The sequence below is a fragment of the Medicago sativa genome, chromosome 2 (assembly GCF_051527215.1).
Source record: "Medicago sativa cultivar Bolivia chromosome 2, Bolivia_mono, whole genome shotgun sequence".
Classification (NCBI taxonomy): Eukaryota; Viridiplantae; Streptophyta; class Magnoliopsida; order Fabales; family Fabaceae; genus Medicago; species Medicago sativa.
The window spans coordinates 29,502,191-29,528,656 of NC_140750.1; the positions used below are offsets into that span (position 1 = coordinate 29,502,191).

At 32.9% G+C, this 26,466-nt stretch overlaps 3 protein-coding genes across 3 annotated transcripts; 2 read left to right on the top strand and 1 right to left on the bottom strand.

The window, feature by feature from the left end:
• The first annotated feature begins 3,548 nt into the window (after positions 1-3,548).
• Positions 3,549-8,202, top strand: LOC146946074 (protein STRICTOSIDINE SYNTHASE-LIKE 4-like). The gene is made up of 6 exons (XM_085744288.1): positions 3,549-3,727; positions 3,830-4,042; positions 4,217-4,284; positions 6,575-6,811; positions 6,946-7,078; positions 7,746-8,202. Exons 1-6 carry the CDS (start codon positions 3,593-3,595, stop codon positions 8,016-8,018), a joined length of 1,059 nt encoding a protein of 352 aa, XP_085600414.1. The 5' UTR covers positions 3,549-3,592; the 3' UTR covers positions 8,019-8,202.
• Positions 8,203-9,703: 1,501 nt separating this feature from the next.
• LOC146946075 (protein STRICTOSIDINE SYNTHASE-LIKE 4-like) lies at positions 9,704-17,286 on the top strand. The gene is made up of 6 exons (XM_085744286.1): positions 9,704-10,236; positions 10,335-10,547; positions 10,780-10,847; positions 13,863-14,099; positions 15,804-15,936; positions 16,403-17,286. The coding sequence occupies exons 1-6, from the start codon at positions 10,045-10,047 to the stop codon at positions 16,673-16,675; spliced, it is 1,116 nt and encodes a 371-aa protein (XP_085600412.1). The 5' UTR covers positions 9,704-10,044; the 3' UTR covers positions 16,676-17,286.
• On the bottom strand, positions 16,778-26,437 carry RECQL3 (DEAD/DEAH box RNA helicase family protein). Its single transcript, XM_085744290.1, has 21 exons — positions 26,362-26,437; positions 26,105-26,285; positions 25,417-25,524; positions 25,276-25,283; positions 24,974-25,057; positions 24,436-24,576; positions 24,320-24,354; positions 23,784-23,867; positions 23,224-23,312; positions 22,591-22,743; positions 21,869-21,965; positions 20,447-20,557; positions 20,106-20,142; positions 19,854-20,003; positions 19,686-19,778; positions 19,521-19,586; positions 19,267-19,397; positions 18,682-18,779; positions 18,460-18,587; positions 18,074-18,180; positions 16,778-17,338 (listed from the first exon to the last, which is right to left on the bottom strand). The coding sequence occupies exons 2-21, from the start codon at positions 26,271-26,273 to the stop codon at positions 16,897-16,899; spliced, it is 2,331 nt and encodes a 776-aa protein (XP_085600416.1). The 5' UTR covers positions 26,274-26,285; positions 26,362-26,437; the 3' UTR covers positions 16,778-16,896.
• Positions 26,438-26,466: the final 29 nt, after the last annotated feature.

Below are 26,466 nucleotides of genomic sequence, written 5' to 3' on the forward strand. Positions count from 1 at the left end.
GTTATTTGTTGGTTACATTTTGGTCCCATAAGTTATTACATTACAATTTGGTCCCTTAACTTAATTTTTGGTTTCGTTTTGGTCTCTTAACTTATTTTTTGGTTTCGTTTTTGTACCTTAACTCAAATAACATAAAGGACCAGAGTGGTTGACGGAGGAAGAGTTAAGGTACCAAAACGAAACCAACAAATAACTTAAGGGACCAAATTGTAACATTAATAACTTATGGGACCAAGATGTAACCAACAAATAACTTAAGGGACCAAATTGTAACGTTAATAACTTATGGGACCAAAATGTAACCAACAAATAACTTAAGGGACCAAATCATTAATTAAGCCAAAAAAATTCCAATCCCTAAATCCCAAAAAGAAGTCAAGTAATTAGAAGAAATTAGATGGAAATTGACAAATTGGGATGAAAGAAGGTAAACGAAGAATCAGTGAAGCGAAAGGTGGAACCGCAAGCCCAGAAGAGAGGGAGAAGAAAAACAAGCGACACACATGAAGGAAGGAAACGCATGAATGATGGAGAAGAGGGAGAGAATGGTCACATGCTTGGCACATGAGTCACTTAAGTGGTGTTTTAATCTCACCCATTGCTTTTAATCTGATGGCTGCAATTCATTTTCACCATTCTCACATAAGATACCAATTCTCATGTGATATGCCCTATATATATATATATATATATATATATATATATATATATATATATATATATATATATATATTGCCATTAAAAAAAGAACATGCCAATTGGTGTATCTTTTTAGAAAAATGCTAAACTTCCCGACAGCATTTTATCCCGAATCAGCCCGAGCTGTATTCCACACAGCCACTTTTTTTGACTTTCTCCTTTTTCCATTTGACCTACCATGAATTGTGGGAAAAGCAAAGTTTTCATTGGTTGGTTTTAATTCTTGATGCCCTCGGGATGGAATCCATCGGGTTGAATAGCAATGCTGATCTTTTTATCCTTTTAAAACCTTCTTGAGGCTTTTTAATACATTAAAAAAAAATACTATTCTTATTTGACTATTACTTTTCCCACCCTATGGTATTCTCGCGGGCCCTATTTTTTCGCAAAATACCCTTTGTTCGGATTATATAATCCGAATGTTGATGAAACATTTTTATCGTGAAGCACCCCGAAGAAACTTGAAGTTGAAACTCATAAGATAAGTTCGGATTATATATTCCAAAAATATTTCAGCCAGTTTGGATTATAAAATACAAAACGTGTCAAAAACCCCATGAAAAATCAACAATTGGATGGAAAATAGGGTGTTTCAAAATGTCTAATATACGTTTCAGATTATATAATCCGAAGTGCATCAACACACAGACAGTTTTGGCTGAAACTTGTATGTTGCGCTTTTAATCGGTTCTAAACGATATGAAGAGCGTGATACCCACCAAGAAGAGCAAATATATGTGGATAGCCTGCTCACGCAACTTCCGCGCCAGAACCAAATCACCCTCATTGAAAGCCTCAAACTGCTCCAAAAGACGTTCCTTGAAAATCTCCCTCAAATAGCTAAATCGAACATGTGCACCGTTAGTGTCAGTTACCTCCTTCAATTCCTCTCCCGGATTAGCCCCTAAATGCTCAATCATCATCTCCACAACATTGTCTCTTGTCATACTCTCATGGGACAACAACATGCCATCAATCGGGAGATGCAACAAACATGACACATCATCAAGAGTCACTGTCATCTCTCCAAATGGAAGATGGAAGCTCGACGTCTCCTCGTGTCACCTCTCGGCAAATGCAGAACACAGCCCGTGGTCAATCTGGGTGTAGCTGGTATCCTACAGCCACTGAAGACCGGTGGCTCTTAGTCCATCACGCCACCACCGTGCATTCATGATAATCATGTTTTCTTCATCATGTATCGCAGCTATCTTCTTCCTATTGTTTACACATTTTAAATTCCCCCGCCACTGCAAAAATTATAAACAAAAACATTCAATATAAGTGCACAATACAAAAAAAATCCAATACAAAAAAATCCACCGGGATATTCATCAAGAACCTCTTGCTCAGGCTCCTGCATACGCCTCCGCCTCCGGTGCTGCTGTGGATCCTACTCATCCTCATCATCATCATCATCACCCACCTCCTCCTCAGCCTCAACCTCATCCTCCATCTCCATGCCCATGTCCATGTCCATGTCCACGTCCATCTGAGGCTCCTGCTCTGGCTGAGGCTGAGGCTGAGGGTCGTCATCAGAATCAGCACCACCACAGCATGCCCTGCCACCCCCACGCCTACCTGGCAATCTACCCTCCACCTCCATCTTATGTCGATGCTCTCTCCTAACTGATGCATGCAAAGTTTCCACATCACCTCTTATGCGATCAACAAGATCCATATCTAACACATGTGTAACAGGGTAATACAGAATCAATGGCAAATACACAAAACAGTGAAAAAAAATTACATATTGATGCAGTTCGGATTTTATAATCCAACCTGCAACAATCTAGTTTGGATTTTAAAATCCGAAAGGGTTCAGTACCCAGAAAAAAATTGAAGTAATTGGTTTGCATGCAGAGCGAATCACTACTAACCTTCTCTTTGATGTTTGTTAAAGTTTCAGATGCGATGATTTTGAGCAAAAAAAACTCCAAGTTTGGACAAATTTGTGTGCTTTGAATTTTGGGATGGGGGGGAGGGAGGAAGGGAGAGAGAGAGAGAGAGAGAGAGAGAGAGAGAGAGAGAGAGGGAGAGAGAGTGAAAAGTGAAACTGTAAAATGAGCAAAGGAGATTTTTGTTATATATATAGAAGTTGTTCGGATTATATAATCCAAAGTGCATTTACGTATTTTTTCGGACTATATAATCCGAAGGGCATTTTGGTCATTTTGGCAGGGCATGTGACTACCTCATAGGGTGGGAAAAGCAATAGTCTTCATATTTTTCAAAGGCTTTTAACATATGATTTTTTTTTTAGAGGCTTAAAACCTTGCTTTAGTAGTTTGGGCTTTAGATCGGTTCTGAGTGGCCACGTAAGCATGTTAATACAGATGTAAGATATATTTAACGGTGCTAATTAGCAGGAGACTAAAGAAAATTTCAACAATCTAGAATATAATGATAGTTGAATGGACATGGATTTGGTGTATAGTAATTCAGTCTAAACGTTTGATTTGGATCAATGGTCGAAATTGTTCAACTATGTTAAAACTGGTGTGTAATTTGGATTTTTTTTTTATCTTATATCAACGGTAATGATCAATTACAACGTAAAATTATGTGCTTTTCTCCCGTAAAAAATCCAGATTCAGAGTTGGAGATGTGGAGTTAAAGAGCGTAGTCTTAATGAGAGGTGGAGAGTTTGAACCTCACACTCCAAACACATTACTAACAATATTATCATTGACTCTTTTAAAAAAATGTTGAGAATTAATAATCAAATTAAAAAAATATTCCTTCAAAAAAAAAATCAAATTAAAAAAATATATATGTAAGACCGCAAAAATAATTTTGGTTATACTATATATATATATATATATATATTAGTAGAGGCTATATAGCACATGACTACAAGAGCATAGCTTACAACCTTCCTTTGTGCACCAAAATGGCACTAACCTCAAGCTTGGTTCTAGCAGCTTTAGTTGCTCTCACAGTTCAAGTCTTCTACTTCTCACCCATAGATCCAGCTTCTCTTGAAATACCACTTTCTGTATCTTCGACCAAAAACAACCAATTACAGGTGAAAACTTAAGGAATACTTGTCATAGCTAGTCTGCAAAATATTTTGTATTTAACTATATTTATCATGTATATGATATCTAATTATATTATTTCTTAATAGAGTGTGATTAAACTTGGAGAAGGATTTCTGAAGCAACCAGAAGATGTGTGTGTGGATAAAGATGGTGTCCTATATACAGCTACAAGAGATGGTTGGATTAAAAGAATGGTTAGGAATGGAAATTGGGAGAATTGGAAGCATATAGATAGCTCTTCTTTGCTTGGAATCACTACATCTAAAGATGGTGGTCTCATTGTTTGTGATACTACCTTGGTAAATAATTCATGCTTGGATTTAATTAATTTATTGAATTGCAATAAGCATATATATGTCCAAGATAAATCCTAAATGATTAAACAACACATATATACAACGATATACTAAGATTCAGTCTTTGTCGATTTAAGTAGTAAAATAAAAAAATTAACACATAATTATATTATGCAGGGTTTACTAAAGGTTACGGAAGATGGTTTCAGTGTTATCCTTTCACAAGTAAATGGTTCTCAATTAATGTGAGTCCCAAACAAATAAATTATTATGAGTATATTGCTTTCCTATTTTGTTCAGTTCATCCATGCTTAAATTAAGTAATACAAATGATTTTTAACACATCACATTTTAGGTCCAAATTTTAAGAATAGGGTATACGATCCTCAATAATATGTTCTGTCCAATATTCTTCTTTTTTGACAGTCCACCCAATATATTCTATCAAAGCTTTTTACTGTAACTTCAACAAAATGGCATATATTCCCAAGAAGCTTTCAGCTCAATTGTCATCCTTATCAAAACAATCATAGTTTTCAATCAGGGCTCAAAACCACAATTTATAACTAAAGATCGCCTACATGATTGAATGTAATTACATGGTGGAATAATTTGGAGGATCGATTGTTTAATTAAATAAAAAATATAGTTCTTGTAAGCATAGTTCGGTTTGAATCTGGACAATATATTGTTATATGCAGGAATCGAGATTCAAACTCCGACACTTCATTTATTCACCTTAAAAGGTGAATTCTAGCCATATTTGGTACTGTTTGGCCAGACTTTTTTATGGTCTAAAAACTACTTTAAAACAAAGTTAAAATAAAGGTCTTTAAGAATGAAGTTAAAGTTGTTTGGTTTCTATATTTTTTTTTAGTTTTAAAGTTATTTTTAAGTTAAAATTTGTTTGGCAAAATACTGTACAAAACTTTGAATTTATTATGAATTAACATAATAAATAAATAAATGTTTAAAATATTTTTTGAAGGGAAAAAATGTTTAAAATGTAAAAGATATTTTCCTAGAAATATTATATTTACTCAATCACGTTTATTTTGTGTAACATGAATACAAATTTGTATCATCATATGAAAAACTTGTTAAATATTTAAATAGGAGAAATAATTTAAGGAAGCTCAAATAATAACATAAATAATATTAAATTAGTTTGGAAAATTAAAAACATAAATCATCTTGTTTAAGAAAAACATAAATCATCACAAACTCAAACATTTCTACTTGGATATATATATCCAAGTAAAACATAATAATACACTATTATGCCACTTTGTTATAGTGGTTTCTAAAACATATCTATAAACATTTACATTTAAATGTCCTCGTGAGCTTAGCTAAGTTGGTAGGTACAATACATAATATATGCAAGGTCTGGGGTTCGAACTCCAGGCACCAAAAAAAAAAAAACATTTACATTCAAATATTTACATGGTGAAAAATATATGAAAATAATGGGTATAAATTAAATCAATATTCTCTGACTATTGAATGACCGTAAAATAGGGAAGACATGCAACTTGTTGTACAAGTAAACGTGGGACGAGCACACTCAGGTCACGTGGAAGCTAACTCTGGCTAGATTTGATCTAATCTTTGAATTAATATATTTTTCTATTTAAAAATTCTCAACTAGTTTATGATTTTCTTTTTTAAATAAAGTTTGTTAAAACTTCTGACTCAAAACAATTTATTCTTCATTTTCTCTCTCGACTTCTTAATTAGTTCTCCCTTCTTTGCATAATCTCTCCTTTTTTTGTTATTTCTCCTTTTCTTTTTTATCAATTTATATTCATTGTTATAGTTTATTCTTATGCTCTTATGATATTTACTTATTACTTTTGATTGAAATAAATGATTATCTATCTTTTGGTCGTTTTTTTATAATTTTTTTTGGTTGAGATTAACGGTATACTAACAAAAGGATTAAATTACAAAATCAAAATTAAAATGCTTTTCACAGATGAAATTATAAATTTCTTTAGTTTAGGTACCTACTTAAACATCCCAATATAATATCGTGGTCCTCGTGAGCTTAGCTCAGTTGCTATGGACAATGCATAAAATATGTAAGGTCTGGGGTTCAAATCACGGCTACCACCAAAAAATATAATATCGTGGTATTCTGATATGGATTTCCATCCAAATGTGAAAGCTAAATATATTTAGTAAATTTGTGGATTTTGTTATAAAATGGGGAAAAAAGATATAATATTTTTTCTTAAAAATGGTAAGTGTTCACCGTTAGACCATTTTTCGAGGTCCATGTTATATGCATTCTTTTTTTTTGAAGAGGCTAAAATCCATGTTATATGCATTCTATTTCATTATAAGATATTTTTTAAGGTCCATTTTATATATGTAAGTGTTTGACTTTATATATAATTGCAAATGACCGTGTTCAAGTTCAAATTCAGTGGAAATGGTAGTCACTTTGGTTAATAATAAATCTCCCTTCTTGGATTATTTTTTTAATATGGTAAGGGTTACTTAACTTTTTTAATGATTTATTCGAACCAGATTTGCAGATGATATAATAGAAGCATCAGATGGAAATATATATTTCAGTGTACCAAGTACCAAATTTGGTTTACACAATTGGTATCTAGATGTGCTTGAGGCAAGACCACATGGACAACTTTTAAGGTATAATCCCATGTCAAATGAAACCGTTATTGTCCTTGATGATTTGGCCTTTGCCAATGGTGTTGCACTGTCCAAAGATGAAGATTATCTCGTGGTTTGTGAAACTTGGAAGTAAGTGATTTCTTAATTAAATGATAGTGATAAATATGCTAGTTTAATATATAGTGATAGTGATATTTCATATTGATACACTTTATACTGTATTGACAATTTTTATATTGTTTGATTTGTTTTTCATGAATCAGATTTAGGTGTCTGAAACATTGGCTAAAAGGTATTAACAAAGGTAAAACAGAAATCTTTATTGAAAACCTTCCAGCTGGACCTGATAACATTAATCTTGCTCCTGATGGCTCATTCTGGATCGCTTTGATTCAGGTAACATTAATCATGTGTCCCTTGAACTCCCTTAATATTTTTTTTAGTAGCTTTAATTTTGCTTATATATATATATATATATATATATATATATATATATATATATATATATATATATATATATAGTAAAAAAAGTTAATGAGCTACAAAAATAAAAAAACAAAATACATGAGTGTTGTCAACACTTTGGGAATGTATAGTAGTGTTAAATCTTTTGAGGGTGAGTACTGCGACATGATGTGGTCCTACTCGACTCAAGGTATTAATTTTTGCAGTTGTGCGCGTAAATCACCCGATTCACAGTGATTGTGAGGTATCTAATTTCATCAATAACTTCAAGGTGACAAGTAAATTAGAGACGATTAAAAGGACTTTGTTTTTTCTTCTCTCATTCAAGTGTAATTTTAGTTTTATATGTGAAGCACCGACACAGATACGAACGTCAAATACGAAGCTGACAAATCGACTGATATGTAATAATTTGCTAATATTGAATAATTGAAAATAACCACATGTGTGTCGGTGTTGGACACTGGACATGCTTTCAATCTGAAGTTTCGATTGGCGGTGTTATATAGATTTATATTGAAATTTTGATTGGTTATGTTATGCAATAAGGCATGATGATGAATTGTTTATCTTGAATATATGTTAATTGATGTTGCAGGTGACTTCTGAAAGGATGGGGTTTGTGCACACCTCTAAAGTATCCAAACACTTAGTAGCTTTATTCCCAAGGCTAGTTAACCTGATTAATAGTGTAACTAAATCTGCAATGGTGGTGAAAGTGACATCTGAAGGCAATATTATCAAAAAGTTTGGTGATAATGATGGGAAGAAAATTACTTTTGTAACTTCAGCTGTTGAGTTTGAGGACAATCTTTACCTAGGAAGTCTTAATACTGACTTTGTTGGGAAATTTCCATTGCAAAGTGCATAGAACCAGTGAAGTAGTTCAACTCTTAAGATTGAATAAGGGGTGTATCTCTCTGCTTGTATGAGAAAACATCTTATGAGTTTTAATGTATGATTTAGACCAAAAACATCTAGGAATGTATTTTATGTTAATTTGTGCCTGTCACTGATATGAATAATAATACATGCGATATTAGTTGCGAGGAAAATGAGATAGGTTATCAATCTGATTCGCTGGTGTAACACTTTTTATCCTAAAGATATCACCTTTGTAGCACCGACACTTCTGATTGAAGGTGTGTCCCGATGTCTGACACTGACACATATGATTACATTGAATTATGTCATTTTTTCAAAATTTTAATAGTGTCACATGTCGGTTTCTGTGTCGTGTGTCCGGTGTCTTTGTGCATGCTTAATAGGATATCACAATCAATTTTATCACAAGTAAATGCGATTTGGCTTAGTTTATTATATTTGAAATAGACTATCAATCGGATGCACTATACTCTGCATGCTCTCCTTTTGTAAATATGCAAATTTCGGTATAGGTTGAAGTACTATCAGATGGTCTTGAACATATTGGGCCTCAGCAAGATATGTGAGTTATATAGGTAATGTAAATGTTGTAACCAAATTTTGGAATTTTACTTTCTGATCTGATGCTAAAAATTCATATTACAATGTTATTCAGATATAGAAATAATTGTCAATTTTTTGGAAGGTCGAGGTAACTTTGACTTGGATAATGACACTTTCTAAGTTGAGGATGTTGTCACCGTGGATGGGTTTAGAGTGACAATGTTGATAATTTTCAAAATAATGGAATTACTTTAAACCAAAAGTTGTAACTTTTCATCAAGAGTTGTAACTCTTGATGGAAATCATTCATATACATTGGAACTTTTAGAAAAGGGATGCTTAATGAATCATAGCATTGATTCAAGTGTATATGATCATAACTTTTGACAAAGGGATGCTTAATAATCCATAGCGTTGATTCAAGTCAAATGTGTGTTTTCTCTCTTGTGAAGAGTCATATAATGCACTGTAAATGCTTGACATTTAGGCATTAATTTGAACACAACAAAAAAAAAAGGAATTTTGTTACATTAATAACATAATTCTCCCTCACTCTCTTACTCTAAATCATTCATCAATTCTCTAATGCATGAGTGAATTGTTGGAACCATAAATCTTGTAAAATACTGTTACGAGAAACGCTTGATGTGGTTGTGCAATACACATCAAAGAACTCGTAGTATCCTGAAGGGGATTCGCTAGTCATTCCTATTGCATCAAATATACAGTTATTGGCGGAGGCGAATTGAACCTAAAGGTTAGTGTCGCAACCCCATGCCCTTTGAGTTTTACATGCATAACCATTAAACTTTTCAGGTTTCAAGTGTAGCAGCATCTTCCTAACAATCAAATCATGTACACTTCATCATGTTCATCTTCATGATCTTCTTAATCAAGTTATTGCAGCAGACCCCCAAATCAAGTAAAATAACAATAAATTGAGGGGAAAAAAATTTTGTCACCGAAAGCATAACAATACAAGTCTCAAGTTAGAGTGGTCTTAAAATTGTCACTTTTGTTTTTCATTTTCTTCTATGTAATAAATTTTCTTCTTTTGCTTAAAAAATAACTTGACCATGGTGAGAAAGTTTATCACTTCCTATGTTAAATGTCACCATATTCCAATTTACTTGCATTTTATCTACTTTCAGCTTTTAGTTATGTTTTTCTTAACATTTTAGTTTTGCACAATTCATTGCCTCACTATTTTTTAAAACTTTGGTCGAAGGACCAACTAATTAGGGGGATTCGATCCCACCGTCCACTTGCACATACCCCATTTAAAGTCAGAGCTTTGCTCTAGAATAGCCCATTAAAATTGACATTAGGAGAAATTGAACTTGAGACCTTGAAAAGGACACACTCCAATCATACAAACCAACACCACCAGACCAACACAAGTGGGTTATTCATCGTCTCGCTTAACACTATATGCAATATATAAAGGCAAAACACACAGCTTCTAAAGCATGGCTTCCAATATAACCAATCCTCCCTTCACTCCTGGTAAATTTTGTGTCACACTCACCTCAACCTTGGTTCTAGCAGCTTTAGTTTCTCTTACAGTTCAAGTCTTCTACTTCTCACCCATAGATCCAGTTTTGCTAGAAATACCACCATCTGTATTTTCAATTTCTTCAACAAAAAACAACCAATTACAGGTGAAAACTTAAGGAATACTTGTGTTATATGATCTAATTATAGCTAGTCTTTAAAAGAAATTTTACTCAACTAACTATTATTTCTTCTGCAATAACAGAATGTGATTAAACTTGGAGAAGGATTTCTGAAGCAACCAGAAGATGTTTGTGTGGATGAAGATGGTGTCTTGTATACAGCTACAAGAGATGGTTGGATTAAAAGAATGGTTAGAAATGGAAATTGGGAGAATTGGAAGCATATAGATAGCTCATTTTTGCTTGGAATCACTACATCTAAAGATGGTGGTCTCATTGTCTGTGATACTACCTTGGTAAATAATTCATGTTTGGATATAATTAATTTATTGAATTGCAAGAAACATATATATGTAAATATATAATTCATGTAAATTTGGACTTGTTGAATTGCAAGAAGCCAAGAAAAGCATGGTATATATTCATGTGGGACTTTGCTAAGAATTTTCTTAAGAATATTTAGGAGCCAATTTTAGGTCCAAGATACAATTCTGCATTGATCAAATAACACATAGTTATATTTTGCAGGGTTTGCTCAAGGTTACAGAAGAAGGTTTCAGTGTTATCCTTTCACAAGTGAATGGTTCTCAATTAATGTGAGTTTTAAACAAATAATTCATAAGAAGATTGATTTTCAGTTTTGTTTTGTTCTTTTGTTTGTGGCACTTGATATGTAATTTTTTTTTTAAGATTTTGAGTGTTACAAGCAGGGTTTCTAATTGTAGACCATCATATGACGCGGCCGCAAGCAGCAGTGTCCCCAACTGCATGCAGCCGCAATTGCCTCACAACATTTCACTGTAGTAGGTGCAACGGGCGCATCCAAGTTGCATCAGACGTAACATATTTTTTTTTTTAAGAAGCTAAATTAGCTCACCTAAATTGACACCGGAGAGAATCGAAGACCTCGAGGAGAGCACACTCCCAAATCCCAAACAAATACTATCAGGCCAACCCAAGTGGGTTATCAGACATAACACATAGTGCTTGTGCAAATTATTTTACTATCCTCTTTTTTCTATAATAGTAGATTTAGAGAGTACTTTTTTTGGTGGTGAGATTTAGAGAGTATTTGAAAGGTTTGGAGATATTTTAAAGTAAAACAAAATTGGAAATGAAATATAAATGAGATTAAATAGAGAAAATAGGATATAGTATACGAGTCTTATAAGTAATAAATTTGTAAAAACAATTTAAAATAATCTATAACAATATATATCTAAAAGGAGATATATCTTTTTGGGCTAAACTTAATCAATAAAAAAATTACTTAAATCTCATTAAAATATGAACAATGAACAACAATATGAAAAAATATTCACAACAATAGAAATAATATTGTACACTATAAAAAATTAAAAAAAAAAACCTTACTTTAGTTTTATTTGTAAAAAAAAAATCTATATACAAATTAATTGCGACGGAAAGTTGGATAGACAAGCAGTTTAGAGTCCATCTTTCCGCCATTAAATTATAATATTTGATGCTAATTAGTAAAAATAAATTCACGATGCAATTGTTCTCCATTCGAACTTCCGACCTCAACTCAACTAAATGGTGTTTTCAAAGCTTGTTCGCTTTAGACCTTTTGTGTGAGCTCTCACGATTTTTTTTTTTATAAAAAAACACCATAATGGATAGACAATCGTAGGTCTTATGTTGTTTATAAACTACCAGCAAGATGATAATGTCAGATAAAATTAGCCACGTACGAGCAGTGAAAGAATCTTGCCTTTTTTTGGACCACTGAATTGGAATGACTAAGAATGATCCAAGATAAGATTACTCTCATTTTGCTTTTAGATGCGTAAACAAAACTACTACTTCAAGGTTTTGTTTTATTTTCCACCTAGTCTATCTTGTCCACCACACATTTAAACTATAGAATCTTTTTTCGACAAGTAATCACCTATTTTATCAATAGATAGTATGGTCAAGGTAATGTCGATTAGGCTGATTTGATGGAAGGGGTTATACTTTCATAACATTGCGAACTAAAGATTGAATCTTAAGTGAGAGATATCTTCCTTTGTGTCCGACGCATCTCAAATAAAATTACAATCAATATAGAAAATCTTCCCTCAAAAAATCAATATAGAAAATCTATGTAAAAACAAAGTAGAAATTATTGTCAAGAAAATCAACTATTCATCTTTAGTGAGATTTTTTTCTAACTTTGTTTTATCCGTCCTTGAACCCGAGCTCTTGTTTTAAAATATTGTTTCTTCTTAAGTATAATGTCAAATTTATTCTGATTATGTAAGATGTCAAGAAGATTATAGATATTTTAAATATGTCTTTGAATTGATTATGTAAAACGTTGCTCGCTTGTGTCCTACTAGTGTTTGTTCATTAACATTATCTCATTGAGTGACATGTCTGTTAAGTGTCTTGTTAGACAACTTAAACTGTCAAATTCCCCCGTCTCATTTTAAATGACCTAATTTTACAACTTAAACTATCAAATCCTTATTTATTACTACCTCCGTCCCTAAATATAGGAGCCTTTTGCCAAAATTGCGGAGATTAAGAAAGTTGGTTGTAGTATTAAATTTGTATATAATTACTATTGTTTTTACAATTTTATCCTTAAGAGAGAGAGTTAATTTATGTTCTCAATATAATATTTATTGTTGATTGAAGAAAAAAATGCAAAATAAATAAGGGTATGTTGGTAAAGAAATAATTAATGTACTTGGAAATACCAAAGGGGTCTTATAAAAAGGGACAAATTATTTTTTCAAAAGGGTCTTATAATTAGGGACGGAGGTAGTAATTTTGTTACGTCTGCAACAATTTAACCTAATTTTTTCCCGCTCATTTGCTTTATTAGGTTTGCAATTATTTAACCTAACAAATTCCATCTAAAAAAATGCATCGCACCAATTTCATTCCTATCCTCTTGCCTTTTTTTTTTTGAAGAAAATATTTTCTACACTTATTTGATGTTGCACGTTTGTTCTAGAAACTATGAGCATATCAATGATCACGTTTGATGCCTTCTATTTTATACTTTTTTTTTCGGCTACCCTAATTTCCATGTAAACTTGGTTATATATACCTAAATTATTGATAGGATTACCGAATTTTCTTTTATAATATTTTCAGATTTCATACAATTTATGAAGTGTTTTATTTTGTCTACTATGGATTATCACGTGTTATTTTTTCACCGTCACCTATTATATATTGCATTTTATTATTCATATGTCAATCCCTTTACAATAAACCCGAGCGGAGCACGGGTCAAAAATCTAGTTGATCTCTATATTTTTACTACTCAATACTCCCTCCGTCTCATTTTAAATGACCTAATTTTATAATGTGAATTATTCACATAACATACTTTGACCATATTTTTCTACTAATATACAAAGTCAAATGGTAGCATATAAGGTTGTTGCATGCATCTTAATATTTTGAAAATATCAAATTTTTATAATTTTTTGTAATATAATATCAAAAATATTTAAGATAAAAATTATGCATTGTTATATGTGACAGAGTAAAATGTATCAAATAATATGAGACAGGGATCAATTTTGTAGCAGATAAACGTTAGGTGTTAAATTCATTACCTACGTCTAAGATTTTTCTAATGATTGAACCAGGTTTGCAGATGATGTAATAGAAGCATCAGATGGAAATATATACTTCAGTGTTGCTAGTAACAAATTTGGTTTACACGATTGGTATTTGGATTTGCTAGAGGCAAGACCTCATGGACAACTTTTAAAGTATAATCCCACGTTAAATGAGACAGTTATTGTCATTGATAATTTGACATTTGCAAATGGTGTTGCACTGTCCAAGGATGAAGATTATGTTGTGGTGTGCGAAACTTGGAAGTAAGTAATTTTCTTGATTAGATTTTGCTCTTTTCTCTCTATAGGGATTTCAAAACCTATTGAACTTAAGTTTTTTTTTTATCCATTTGAGCAAAGATGAGTTGCCATGTTGAGTTCATAAAATTAAAAGGTTGATGCCCACTAGGACATTATTGAATGAATGAATGTACAAATTTTCATTAAAACTTACTATCTTTTACTATTAAACAATCTCTTTTAAGACATTTAGCATTTTTTTGTATTTCTCTAAACAATGTCCTTAAGTTTAATGAGCATTGTCATTCACGTAAAAAAACTAATTTGTTGTGGTTTAGTTTTAATTGAGTACAAATCCCTAAAAAAAAAAATATATCTTTTTGTGGAAGCTTTAACATGTGGCCAAGACACATTTTAGTATTACTTATAGGGTTAAATATGTTTTTGGTCCCTATAAATATACTAACTTTTCGTTTGTCCCTATAAAATTTTCAATCACTACTTTTGGTTCCTATTTTTGATTTAATTTTTGTATTTTTTTAATGAAATTGTGTAGAAATGTGTAAAATATTCTAAAAAAAAATTCCCAAAAAAAATTAGAATTTTTCAACAAAACACAAATGAAATATGAATTTTTAACCTTAAAAAATATAAAAATTCATATTAAATTTATGTTTTGTGAAAAAATTCTAATTTTTTTGGGAGAGATTCTTATAATATTATGAATTTTTCTGCAAATTTTCATTCAAAAATATTAATTCTACATATGAGTTTACTTTAAAGGAGGGACTAGAAGTGAAGATGGAAAAAAATTTAGGGACTAAAAGTTGAAGAAATTTTTTAGAGAGACTAAAACGAAAAGTTGACATATTTATAGGGACCAAAAACATATTTAACCCTTACTTATATTATAAAAATGATTTGTTCAATGTGGTGTTTGAGAGTTAAGAGGAAAAGGAACAAGAGGACTTTGGAAGGGAGGAGAGAGGAGAGAGAAGAGAAAAGGAGAGAGAAGAGGAAGGAGAAATATCCACCACCTTGTTTGGTAGAGTGCTTTTTTTTTTTGGTTACGTTTGGAAGAGTGCTTTTGAAACAATATTTATAACTAGTATTTTATTTGGTTCAAGAGTAGTATAAATTAATTCCAAATTTTCTAATGTCCTTCCTCAATATGGTTTTCGCAATGTTCTGAAAACCAAAATGGAAATCGAATTGGTAAGATCTCTCAATCATGGTTCAATCGGTTGAATCACGGATGCATGAATAGGTAATCAATTATTGTTCAATCCAATTCATACAAACTAAGAACTGATTGTGGTTGAAACAATTGATAGACTTATTGGTTTCAAATTCAACTTTTGGAATCGGGCGGTCCGATTCTAAAAAACATTGTTTTTTTAAGAAAAATAAACCTCCATAAAAGGTGGATGCTCCTCCATTTTGTCCTCCTTTCATCCTGAAAATTCTATTCCCCTCCTAACTCTGAAACAACATAAGAGTTTCTTAAGGATTCAACAATTAAAGCAAAATATGCATACACTATTTAAATATTTACTTAAGTTGTGCAGAATTAGAGTTTATAAAGATTTATAAAGTTTGGCATAGTGGGGTTACTTGATAGTGGTAACACAATCTAAGATGGGTTATACCTAAAATTTGGTCATTGGAGATACTTGCCCAGTCTTGAAACATGACATATTGATTTTTTTTTTTTTTTTTCTTAACCAGATTTAGGTGTGTGAGGCATTGGCTAAAAGGAATTAATAAAGGCAAAACAGATATCTTCATTGAAAACCTCCCTGGTGGACCTGACAATATCAATCTTGCTCCTGATGGCTCATTTTGGATCGCTTTGGTTCAAGTAATACTACTATATGAACTTTGTTTTTATTGGGGAAATATTACTGAGTGGGTAAAATTTAATATACTAGTTGCTTAAATAAATTTACTAAAGTTAGGAATAATGTAATTTTGTTACTTAAATTTAAAAAAATGGTAACAAGAAAATCAGAGATCAATTTTAAAAAAAAAATCTAATTCTGATTTTTATTGCTAATTCGTTTAATTTTGACAAAGAGGTTGAAACTTTTTTTTTGGTGTCCGGGTTCGAACCCTGGACCTTGTATATATTATGCATTGTCCTTAGCTAAACTCACGGGGACCGAAGAGGTTGAAACTATCATAACTAATTTACTCAATTTGCCAATAAATATACAAAATCCCTAGCAATTGATAAAATTTTGATAAATAAATAAATAAATAAAAAAGCAAAGGATTTTGTTTCTTTTTTGACGTTGATTTATTTTTCAAAAATATTCATGCTGCAGTTAACTTCTAAAAGGCTGGGGTTTGTGCACACCTCTAAAGTATCCAAGCACTTCTTTGCTTCATTTCCAAGGCTATTTAATCTGATCAATAGTGCAACAAAATCAGCTATGGTGGTAAATGTTGGAACTGAAGGCAATATTATCAGAAAATTTGGTGATAATGAAGGGAAGGTGTTTAGTTTTGTAACTTCAGCTGTGGAGTTCGAGGACCATCTTTACCTAGGAAGTCTTAATTCTGACTTTGTTGGAAAATTGCCACTGTCAATTGCATAGTGATGTTCAGATCTTACTGAATAAGGGGTGTGTATCATCGTATGTGAAAGATGAAACGAGTATTTCTCAGAAACATAAGTTAGTAATCAGAAACATAAGACAGACAATCAATAAGATGCACTATCACTTGTGTGAAAGATGAAACTAGAGTATTTCTCAAATTACACAAAGTTGGTACTTCATACATATTGTAACTAAAACTCAACCGTATAAGAGTCAATCTACTGTATCCTCATCTTCTTTTCTACTCTTGATGAGTGTTTCTTTGTTTCACTTGATCGATCTCTTTTCTCTTTCTTACTATTTACAAATTCAGCAAAGGATGGTATTGGCGGTAAGTTTGTATTAAAAGAACTTTCTATTGGCATATCAGATGGGATTGTTTCTGTTATAGGATTTTCTGAGAGCTCATTGCCAGTTTCTTCGTTTGCACAAGGATCTGAAGTAGGTAGTGGTGTGAGAGGATGCTTGGCTTCAAAGAAGACACTCGGTGATGAGGAAGAATCAATTTCACAAAGTCGGTTCATCAGATCGACAGAACTTGTAGTTTTCAACCACCTGATTGTACTTGCAACTTTGGAATAATAGAATGATTTGCCAGTCTTGCCATATTTCTTGTAGCATTCATCTTCAAGAAGAGATGCCGAGGTTTCCAATTCAGTCCTGAATAAATATTTTAAATTAGGAAAAGAAATACGGAAACAGCTCACACCCTAACAGCAATTGCTGCTTCAAATTGTTCAGGGGTGGGGAGGCTGTCCTGAACAAACATGGTACTATGGTGAAATATTTAGGTTTGTTATTTAAATAGTTCACCAATGGAATACCAAATTAACTCCAACGATTAGGGTGTTGCTATGTTAATCCTGATGACTTTTAATACCAAATTAAAATCCTTCAATAATTAAAGTGTCATCATACTAGTCCTTCAAAGAATTTTCCACAAAGTTACCATGTATTCGTTAAAGGATCCAATAGCCAAATTTGCTATGGATACACATGGATATGTGTGAACAAACAAACACTTAGTCTCTCAAAGATACATAAGGGCCAACACAGTCATCTGTATGGAGTGGAGGATTAAAGTCCTGATACTAAAGGACAAGTGTTCGTGACAATTCTGTATCTTTGAGGGACTTCTTTGTTGAAAAATTATTCAGAGACTAATTAGTCTTTAAGGGACTAATTTATTGACAAATCTTTAGAGGTCTAATGTGACAACACTTTAATCTTAAGCGGACTGTGATCTTTGAACAAGATGCTATTGCATGTCAAATACATTGCCCACTTGTTATAGCAATTAGATGATGAGAAACTTCAATTGGGTGGTTTTCCTGTTGTGGCAGACTGAGGTGTCATATAAAAGAACTTAAACTAGCAAGAAGGATGTTTACATACTTAAAGTCGTCAAGCCGTTGCTGAGCCTCTTTTAAAGCATTTTGTAATCTCTGTCTGCTTGCCTCTCGCAATGCATCAGAAATAGCATTCTTGTCAACTTTGTTTCTCTGTAAATCATATCAGACATGTGAGTATGAGACAGAAAGATAGGGGCGGTGTAACAATTTCTGCTGTGTTCATCTGAACAGTACTCAGCTAAGAATATATATATATAAGAGACTTGAAAATAAACTATTATACATTTCCAATTACAGATCGCTAATCATAAAAAAGTTCTGTTATAGAGCCAGTCAAAAGCTTTAACCATGGGAAATAGAACTAGGCATAGAGCAAATTAGAGAACATACTTTTTTCAACAGAGTGGGTATAATGCGTAAAAAGTGAACCTGTTTATTAGTGTTCTCGTTTTGATAGTACTTCTCTTCTGCCCTCTGTAACAAATCAAGCTTTTCATTTACTCCCAGTCTGGATTGAATCTTTGACCGGGCTAGATTGTTGACAACCTCATTACCGTCTGCCAACAAATATTCATTCACATGAATGAATAATCTACTAACCACTACATCATCACAACAGTAAAACAAATGCAATTGAAATAAACTTGGTACCGCCATCTATGTCGGAAATATCTTCCTCTGATCCACTTGCTTCCTCATCTCGATTCCAGAATTCAGATAACTGTCCTCCATCAATTGCATCGGTAGAACTGAAAAAAATGACCGTGGTGGATATTCAAGAAAAGTAGGCATTATTTAACTGGATAAATTAATGTACCAAAAGGAAATCACCACCAAGCCAACTACAAGTTCAGCACACAATCTTGTTGGCATAAACCACTTTTTTTTTTTTTTTAATTTCCTCCTCTATCTTTTTCTCTCGCACTTTTCTTTCTTTAAGACTAGACATGAGAGGCCAGAAGGCAAAATCACATGGTAGATACTACAAAATCCTATGCTAATGGCATGGTCAGCCGGTCATACACAGCCAAAGACAACACACAAGTAATATATAAACCCTATCATAGCCATAGTACACTATTTGATCCTCTAATGTCAGATATACTAACAAATCGATCATCGTCTTCCAATGGTATCTATCATTAGTATAAAACACAACTGCAGATCACGTATTCCCAATATGTTTTTTCGGTTGATCAACTTTAAGCTAAATTCCTAATGCATGAAGTTCTTTACCTGGTAATGAAAACTCGAGAACCGCCTCTCTGACGTAGAGCACAAGCAGCTGAAAGATCCTCCAAATTTCTGGCAACCAAGTTTGGGTGTCTACAGGAGTCACATGTTTTTCCACATAGTGATGTTGTTACCTGTTTGGAACAAAGTAAAGTATCTATTTGAGTCAATATGAATCACACCACGTAATACCGGGTTGGGATCCGAAATGGTGAGGATCCCAACTCCATAATACCTAGTTCTGTATATTTCATTACCTGCTCCCCAAAACTCTCGAGAATTATTTTCCTACGACATCCAGATCCTTCACAATATTCAACCATCTACATGTTTTACATAAAGATTACATTACTTAAATGCATAATCGCATTGTGCATAGACACCATGTCAAAAGAAGCATGCAAGGATTTAGATGTTACTACCTGATTGAAAGCAGTCAGGGTCATTCTGGTTGATTCTTCTTGTGAACTTGATGATTGTGACTTCTTGCTACCTGAGTTGCGTAATATAAATTCCTGAAATAGATTATAGTAAGAGAAAACAAGTCTGATAACAAAACAAGATCAAAGCATATAGTTAAATAAGTCAACCATTCTTCTGCGATCATCTACTCCATAGTACAACAGACTTGTAGAGGGCAATTGATCACGACCAGCTCTGCCAGACTCTTGATAGAATGCTTCCATTGACTTTGGAATATTGAAGTGGCACACAATTCTCACATCCTTTCTATCGATGCCCTGTAATTTAATCTTAATTTATTAATCGCTAATCACATGAATATAAAAAGATTATAACATTAAAAGAAGTTTCAATCAAATTTATAGTTAACAGCCACTTACCATCCTGAACGAACACCAAAGGTTCAGTAAATCAATGCAACAGAAACGCTCCATGCAGAGTATAGAAAGAAAAGAAATAAATAAATCACAATCTCATATAATTCATCAATCATTGGCATCAGAATAAAATCAGAATATGTGCATATACTTATAACTTTTATACATTTGTGCCGATTCGCTACTCTTGTTTTTATTAATCTCGCTTGGGTCTATATTGTATTGATAGATCAGATTCACTGTAATACTCCATTAAATAATGACAGAGGTGCCATACTCTCTTATATGTTGTCATAAAGTGAATTATAAATAGCCTGAAATAGTGTTCACAATAGTGCTTCTATGCTTTCAGCAGGGTAGTTGTCCATGCTATCCCTGTAGCATTGCGATTTCTTAATGGTGTGCCAGTGGTGCAAGCTATCTGCACCATCTGGTGAGGAATGCCACATTTCCTTCTACACACACTTGTATAAAGACGCAATGAGAAAAAAGCATAAAACACAATCATGAACAATTTAATGCAGTACATCCAAACATGCTAACAACCACAGATGATAACAGTCAAAATAAAATTACAAGATCATGTCTCAAGATTGTGATCGCAGAATCAGTCTACAGTCAAAGTAAAATTACAAGGTAATGTCCATGAGAACCAATGTTTTTAGCATCGCGGTCTAAATCATGGGAGCATACAATCCTACGATTTTTCATGTTGTAGTCATGATCACATCTCAGTGGAATCAGTGTATGATCACCGGTCTTAATTGTTAAATCACAGGATATGTGATCTTAGATGATCCCAAAATTGAGTCTCATTTTGCAACCCAGTTTGAAAACACTTTAATTTCCCCCTAATTCCAGACCTAACTTCCCTTACCCTTCAGCCTCACTAGCTCTTTGTGCCTTCTCCCTCTCTTTTCTCTTTCTAGAACTGTGACCACCTATGATTAAGATCAGTGATCCTGCACCGATTTGGCCGAGATGAAATCTTATCTATGATCCAGCATGGAAAGCACATGAAAAATCGTAGGAATCATGAGCTTACAACAATGTGAAAAACTCTTGTCCTCATATGAGCACTGTGCATAAAATTAAAGTTTAAATATGCGTAAAAATTAATACAAAATACATTTATGAGATTAAGTAATCAGACAATTTACATCACCAAACAATTTGGGGAGGGGTAGAATTGGCTACATGAAAATTTTTGTTCAAAAGAAATCACTTTGGTTATTCAATAAAATCAGTCAACCACTTTCGTGAAAAGTGTTCCTCTTAAACAGCAAGAAAATACAGTAAAAAAGCTGGACATTAGTGGACAGCAAACTCAATAGCATTCAAGAGTACGTGCAAGGGTGGTGGTCCAAATGTCTTCTTGCAAGTGACTACTGCAGGCTACACTCACAGAATTCTACCTCGATGAGACAATCTAGGTAACTTTAACTGTTAACAGTAATGTTCATCGAGTGTTCACTTATGAGGGCAGATTACAATATTTGACATTTCCATTGATTCAATCGAAGAGAAAATCCAAGTCAAGTGCGTTAACGATGTTGGTCACATTCTCCCTTAGTTTTGATTATTTTGAAATGAAACTACTAGTACTAAAATTATTTCAACTGCACCAGGGAAAATTAGTTTTGATTATTTTGAAATGAAACTACTAGTACTAAAATTATTTCAACTGCACCAGGGAAAATTTTGTATAATATAGTATTAGAAAGTTAACCATGCCACTTAACACAAATCAAAACGAAAAAACATACCCAAAAGCAACAGTGGCAACTACAACTTTTGTTTTTGATGAAATCCAATCATGTAGCACAGAAGTTCGCATCTTATTATTCAGTCCTGCATGATAAGCTGAAAAAACCGGAAAATTATGAATACTAAATCAAGGGAGGAGTCAACTTGTAGGATTGAAGGGGAAGCTTCTCCCAAATGGTTTTTTTTTTTTCAAGTTTTTCTTAATATTACATGTATTATGTGTATTAGTTGCTCACAATATTTGATAATATTGTTCTTAATGCCTTTCAACTTCTTGTCCCATATTTTTTATATATTCATTGTACACAGTATGACTTATAATCTTGTTCCCTACTTTAAAAAATTTAGTCTTTACTTCTATATCAAGCTTTTGTTGCGTATAAATTTATTTTATTTCATTTTGTTCTTTTCTCTTCTATCTTACATGCCTCTCTTCTTCTCTTTCTTATTTTGCCTCAATTTCTAACATCTTATCCGTCATGAATAGTTGAATGATAGTTTGGCTACTTAGAGAATTCCCTAGTGATAGAATGAGAAAGTCATCAATGTTTTCAAAATATGATCACCTGTACAGAACTATTATAATGTAAATTTATAGCATATTATGTTTATAGTATTAGTGTACTATAATGCAACAGATTTACATGCATGCATATATTCAAGGTCACTTTAGTTGCAATAAATCATTTTGCAAAGGCATTACAATACATAAAAATATTACCAGCACAAGAAATGCCTCTTTGGGATAGATGAGCTGACAAGTCATCACACATGGAACGTTCAAGGCAGTAAATTATCGCACAAACATCGCCCATAGATTTGAGTCTATCAGATAAATCAGAATAAGCATCGTCCAATAGATCTTTGTACCTAACTGTTTAACGAAAACATCGAGTCAGATTTGATTGATTTTATAAGTAAAAGCATGCCTGCATCTCATGCAAAATTAACATATAAAGCAATTCACCAATTAAACTTATTGAGTAACTGGAATGCTCAAAATAGCCCTAAACTTACTGGGTTGGAATCGGACGGATTGCTTCAAATATGTTTCATTTGCATCTTATCTATTTTCATGCAAATGTTTTTTTTTTTTTTTAAAAACAGAAATTAGCTTGTAAGTTTTTTGCTTTCTTCTATCTTCTCGTTGATAGCAATGTTGTCACCAAATTTAAGTTACATTTAGGTAATGACTGGATTGATTCATTATTTATGTGCCAGCCACATTGCATTTGATACAGGACAGTGATGGTTTCCCATTACTAACATGGAAATTATGACCTACAAGCAGGGTGAAACTGGAATCTGAATTGATTTATAGATGTGAATCAAACAGCAAGCAGGATTGACTGACCTTCATAATATATATTAGGACGATTAAAAGAAGTCTTCAGTATTAACGCATTTTGCATGTGCAATGATTCCACTACATCCTTCTGAACCCTGAAGAAAATAAATAACCAGTAAATTAAAATGACAATGTGATTCTCGTTTTTCACACCTCATGCCAAGAGAAAAAATAAAGAAAATGAAAGAGAATGCCTGCTTCAAAAATGCTACTCAGAATGTGCAATGATCAATGAGATAAACAGAGCATACTCTTTGAATTTGAATATTTTAAATCGACATTATCATAAAACAATATGACAGACCCATAAAATAAAAGCAATCCTATCATGATAGAATATACACACACAACAGAGACAACTACATACCACCAATAAGAGAATAGAAATTTCAGAAATCCACAACAATTGGAAGATTATTATTCAGAAGAATAGATAGAAATGCATAAACATAGGATTTCATATGAAATTTGCTCATGCACAATTTATTTTTTATAGGGTTCATGCACAAAAATAAATAGCAAAAATAAGCTAATTCTATAAAAGAAAGTAAATTAAGAAAACTCACTTAGGAACAGCAGTAGCGGTTAGAGCTAATATCGGTACATCTGGTAGGTGGCTTCTCAGAGTTGAAAGCTTACGGTAGCTAGGTCTGTTCCCAAATACAAAAAGAAAAGGGAATAGCACATCATCAGAATAAACTCCAACCAAAACTGTATCATCATAGGAAACCTTGAGCTTTTAGATTAGTTAGTTCAAGAGTAGCACCTAACATGGACATGTGCAAAACTGTGGCATGTGTGATTGAACTTGTTTACACTTTTAAATTTAATAATGAAAGATTGAGATAAGAACAACATTATATCAAAATCACCTTAAAATAACAAAAACTAAACTGATTGGTATCAGTGTTCTGTTTTAAATCTGGATGACCTGTCAAGTCCATAATGGACCAAAACAATCTAATGACCAATCAATCCCTAATAGATTACCGCACATATTATGCCTCACTCTCTCACATCGTTATTAATATCATATTCATCGCATCCTAAGAAATTTCATAGAAAAATTCACATGGATAGTAGCATAATGAATAAAAAAAACCTGAAATCATGACCCCAGGAAGAGATGCAATGTGCCTGAAAATTATGAATAAATTAAATTATCAAAGATGGTCATAAAATTCCAACAGAAATTTGAAATAGTGTTTCCGGCTAGACCTCGTCAATGGCAATGAGACTTAGCAACCCCCTGGAATGAATCTTTGTCAGTTTTGACATAAACCCTGGGGTTGCTATCAACTCTGGAGTAACATATAGCAGCCTTGTAGACGGTTTTCCAGAACCAAGGTCCTCATGAATCTTAAACATAAAACAGAAAATCAGTTTCCTAAATTAATAACACAGAACAAGTAAGAAATTGACTACACACTCATATAAGTGAATTTGGCAAGGATCCTTTTCCTTCTTCCATATTTAACAAGGGGTAAATTCTATAATCGAAGGTCAGTAGCCCAATAATGCGGTTCAGGGATAAGATATCAAAGAATTCTAGCATTTTCACTGAGAAACACAAATTTACTAGACATTATTCTTGTATATCCACAAAAATCCAAACTTCAACATAAAACCCAAGATCTGAGCAAAGAGTAGTGGAATAAGATTATGTACTTATTATGCAAACTAAATTTCTATTACACATTTGTATACGTAGATACATCATTCACAATACAATATCAGCAGTATTCTAATAATCCACCTTATCTTTTGCTTTTGCTGTTTTAGTTGAGGAGAGAAACTCTGCAGCAATTCCTTTCTCCTTTAGTGCCATCACTTGGTTTTCCTAACTTGTAGGGAAAAAGAACCATATGAACCAAAAAAAACTATTAACTCATAAATTCAGCATGTCTGAAAAAACAGTCCATGTCATAGAGATTCGACAAAGTTTTACGTTGGCTGTCGAGGCCTAACACAACCCTCTCCATTTTACCCGGGCTTGGGACCGGCCTTGGCAGGATTGTCGAAAAAACAGTAAACTGATAAAATGAAAAAGATGCATACCATTAAGGCTGACAGCACTCAGCAGAATAAAAGTCAGAAATCACAAGCAGTATCCTCGTATGCAAACCCGAGTGAATTATCAGACAGCATTTAGCTCAGTATAAAATACAAACTCTCAAAAAAAGGATGAAAATTATTCACCTATTAAAGGACAAACAACAAGCACAATTCCTTCTTTTGCCAATGCAGGGATCTGATAACACATTGACTTGCCTCCTCCAGTTGGCATAAGACAAAAACAATCTCTTCCTGTAACCACACAAAAAGAGCAAAGTTAACCCAAAATTAATGAAAATTCCAACTCAAACCACCATCATTCAAGCAATTAGGTTATGTTTGAATTGACTTATTTGAGCTTATCTCCCGACATAAACACTTGTGAGTTTGAGAAAGCTTATGAAAATAGCTTATGACATACCCATAAGTTATTTTCAGCTTATTTACACAATCTCTCCAATATAGCTTATGAAAACAAACTATACTACTTTATCTTTTGTTACAAAAATAGCTTATACATAAGCATTTATGCGATAAGCATTTGTTTGTGCTATAAGCAATGAAGCACAAACATGGCATCGACACACGTAGTAATTTAAGAAAATGTCATAATTGAAAGTAATCACATGTGTCGGTGTTAGACAACGCTAGACACGCCTTCGATTAGAAGTGTGGAACTGTGGATGCACCTGAGAAAAACCACATTTATGATTTAACTACATTTTCTAATACCTCATTTACTACTAATTACTACCAAATATGAAGAAAAATACCAAAATTCAATTTTGATAGAAAATTCAACTGAACCTATAAAGAAAAATGCGAATTGCACCTGAAAGCACAGCTTGAATAGCTTCCAATTGCAAACCCCTAAAATCAGGATACCCAAAATGCCATCTAAGAACCTTCACGAGCGATTCTTTGCTACACAATTCCAATTTCTTCTTGTTCCCACTGGTTTCGATCAACGGTAACGGCGATTTCTTCAGATTCTTCTGCATTTCGATTTTTACCTGTGAAATCGAACGTTGATTAACGAATTCGTAAATTGAAGAATTGAGAATCGAAAGAGGAATTGAAAGTGCAAACCTTTCGATCGATGATCGATTGTTTCGCGTTTGGAGCAATGGATACTGTGAGCAAAGCGTTCGCGGGTTTTTTGCTTGGAAGTTACAGTTATGAAAGAATGTGAAT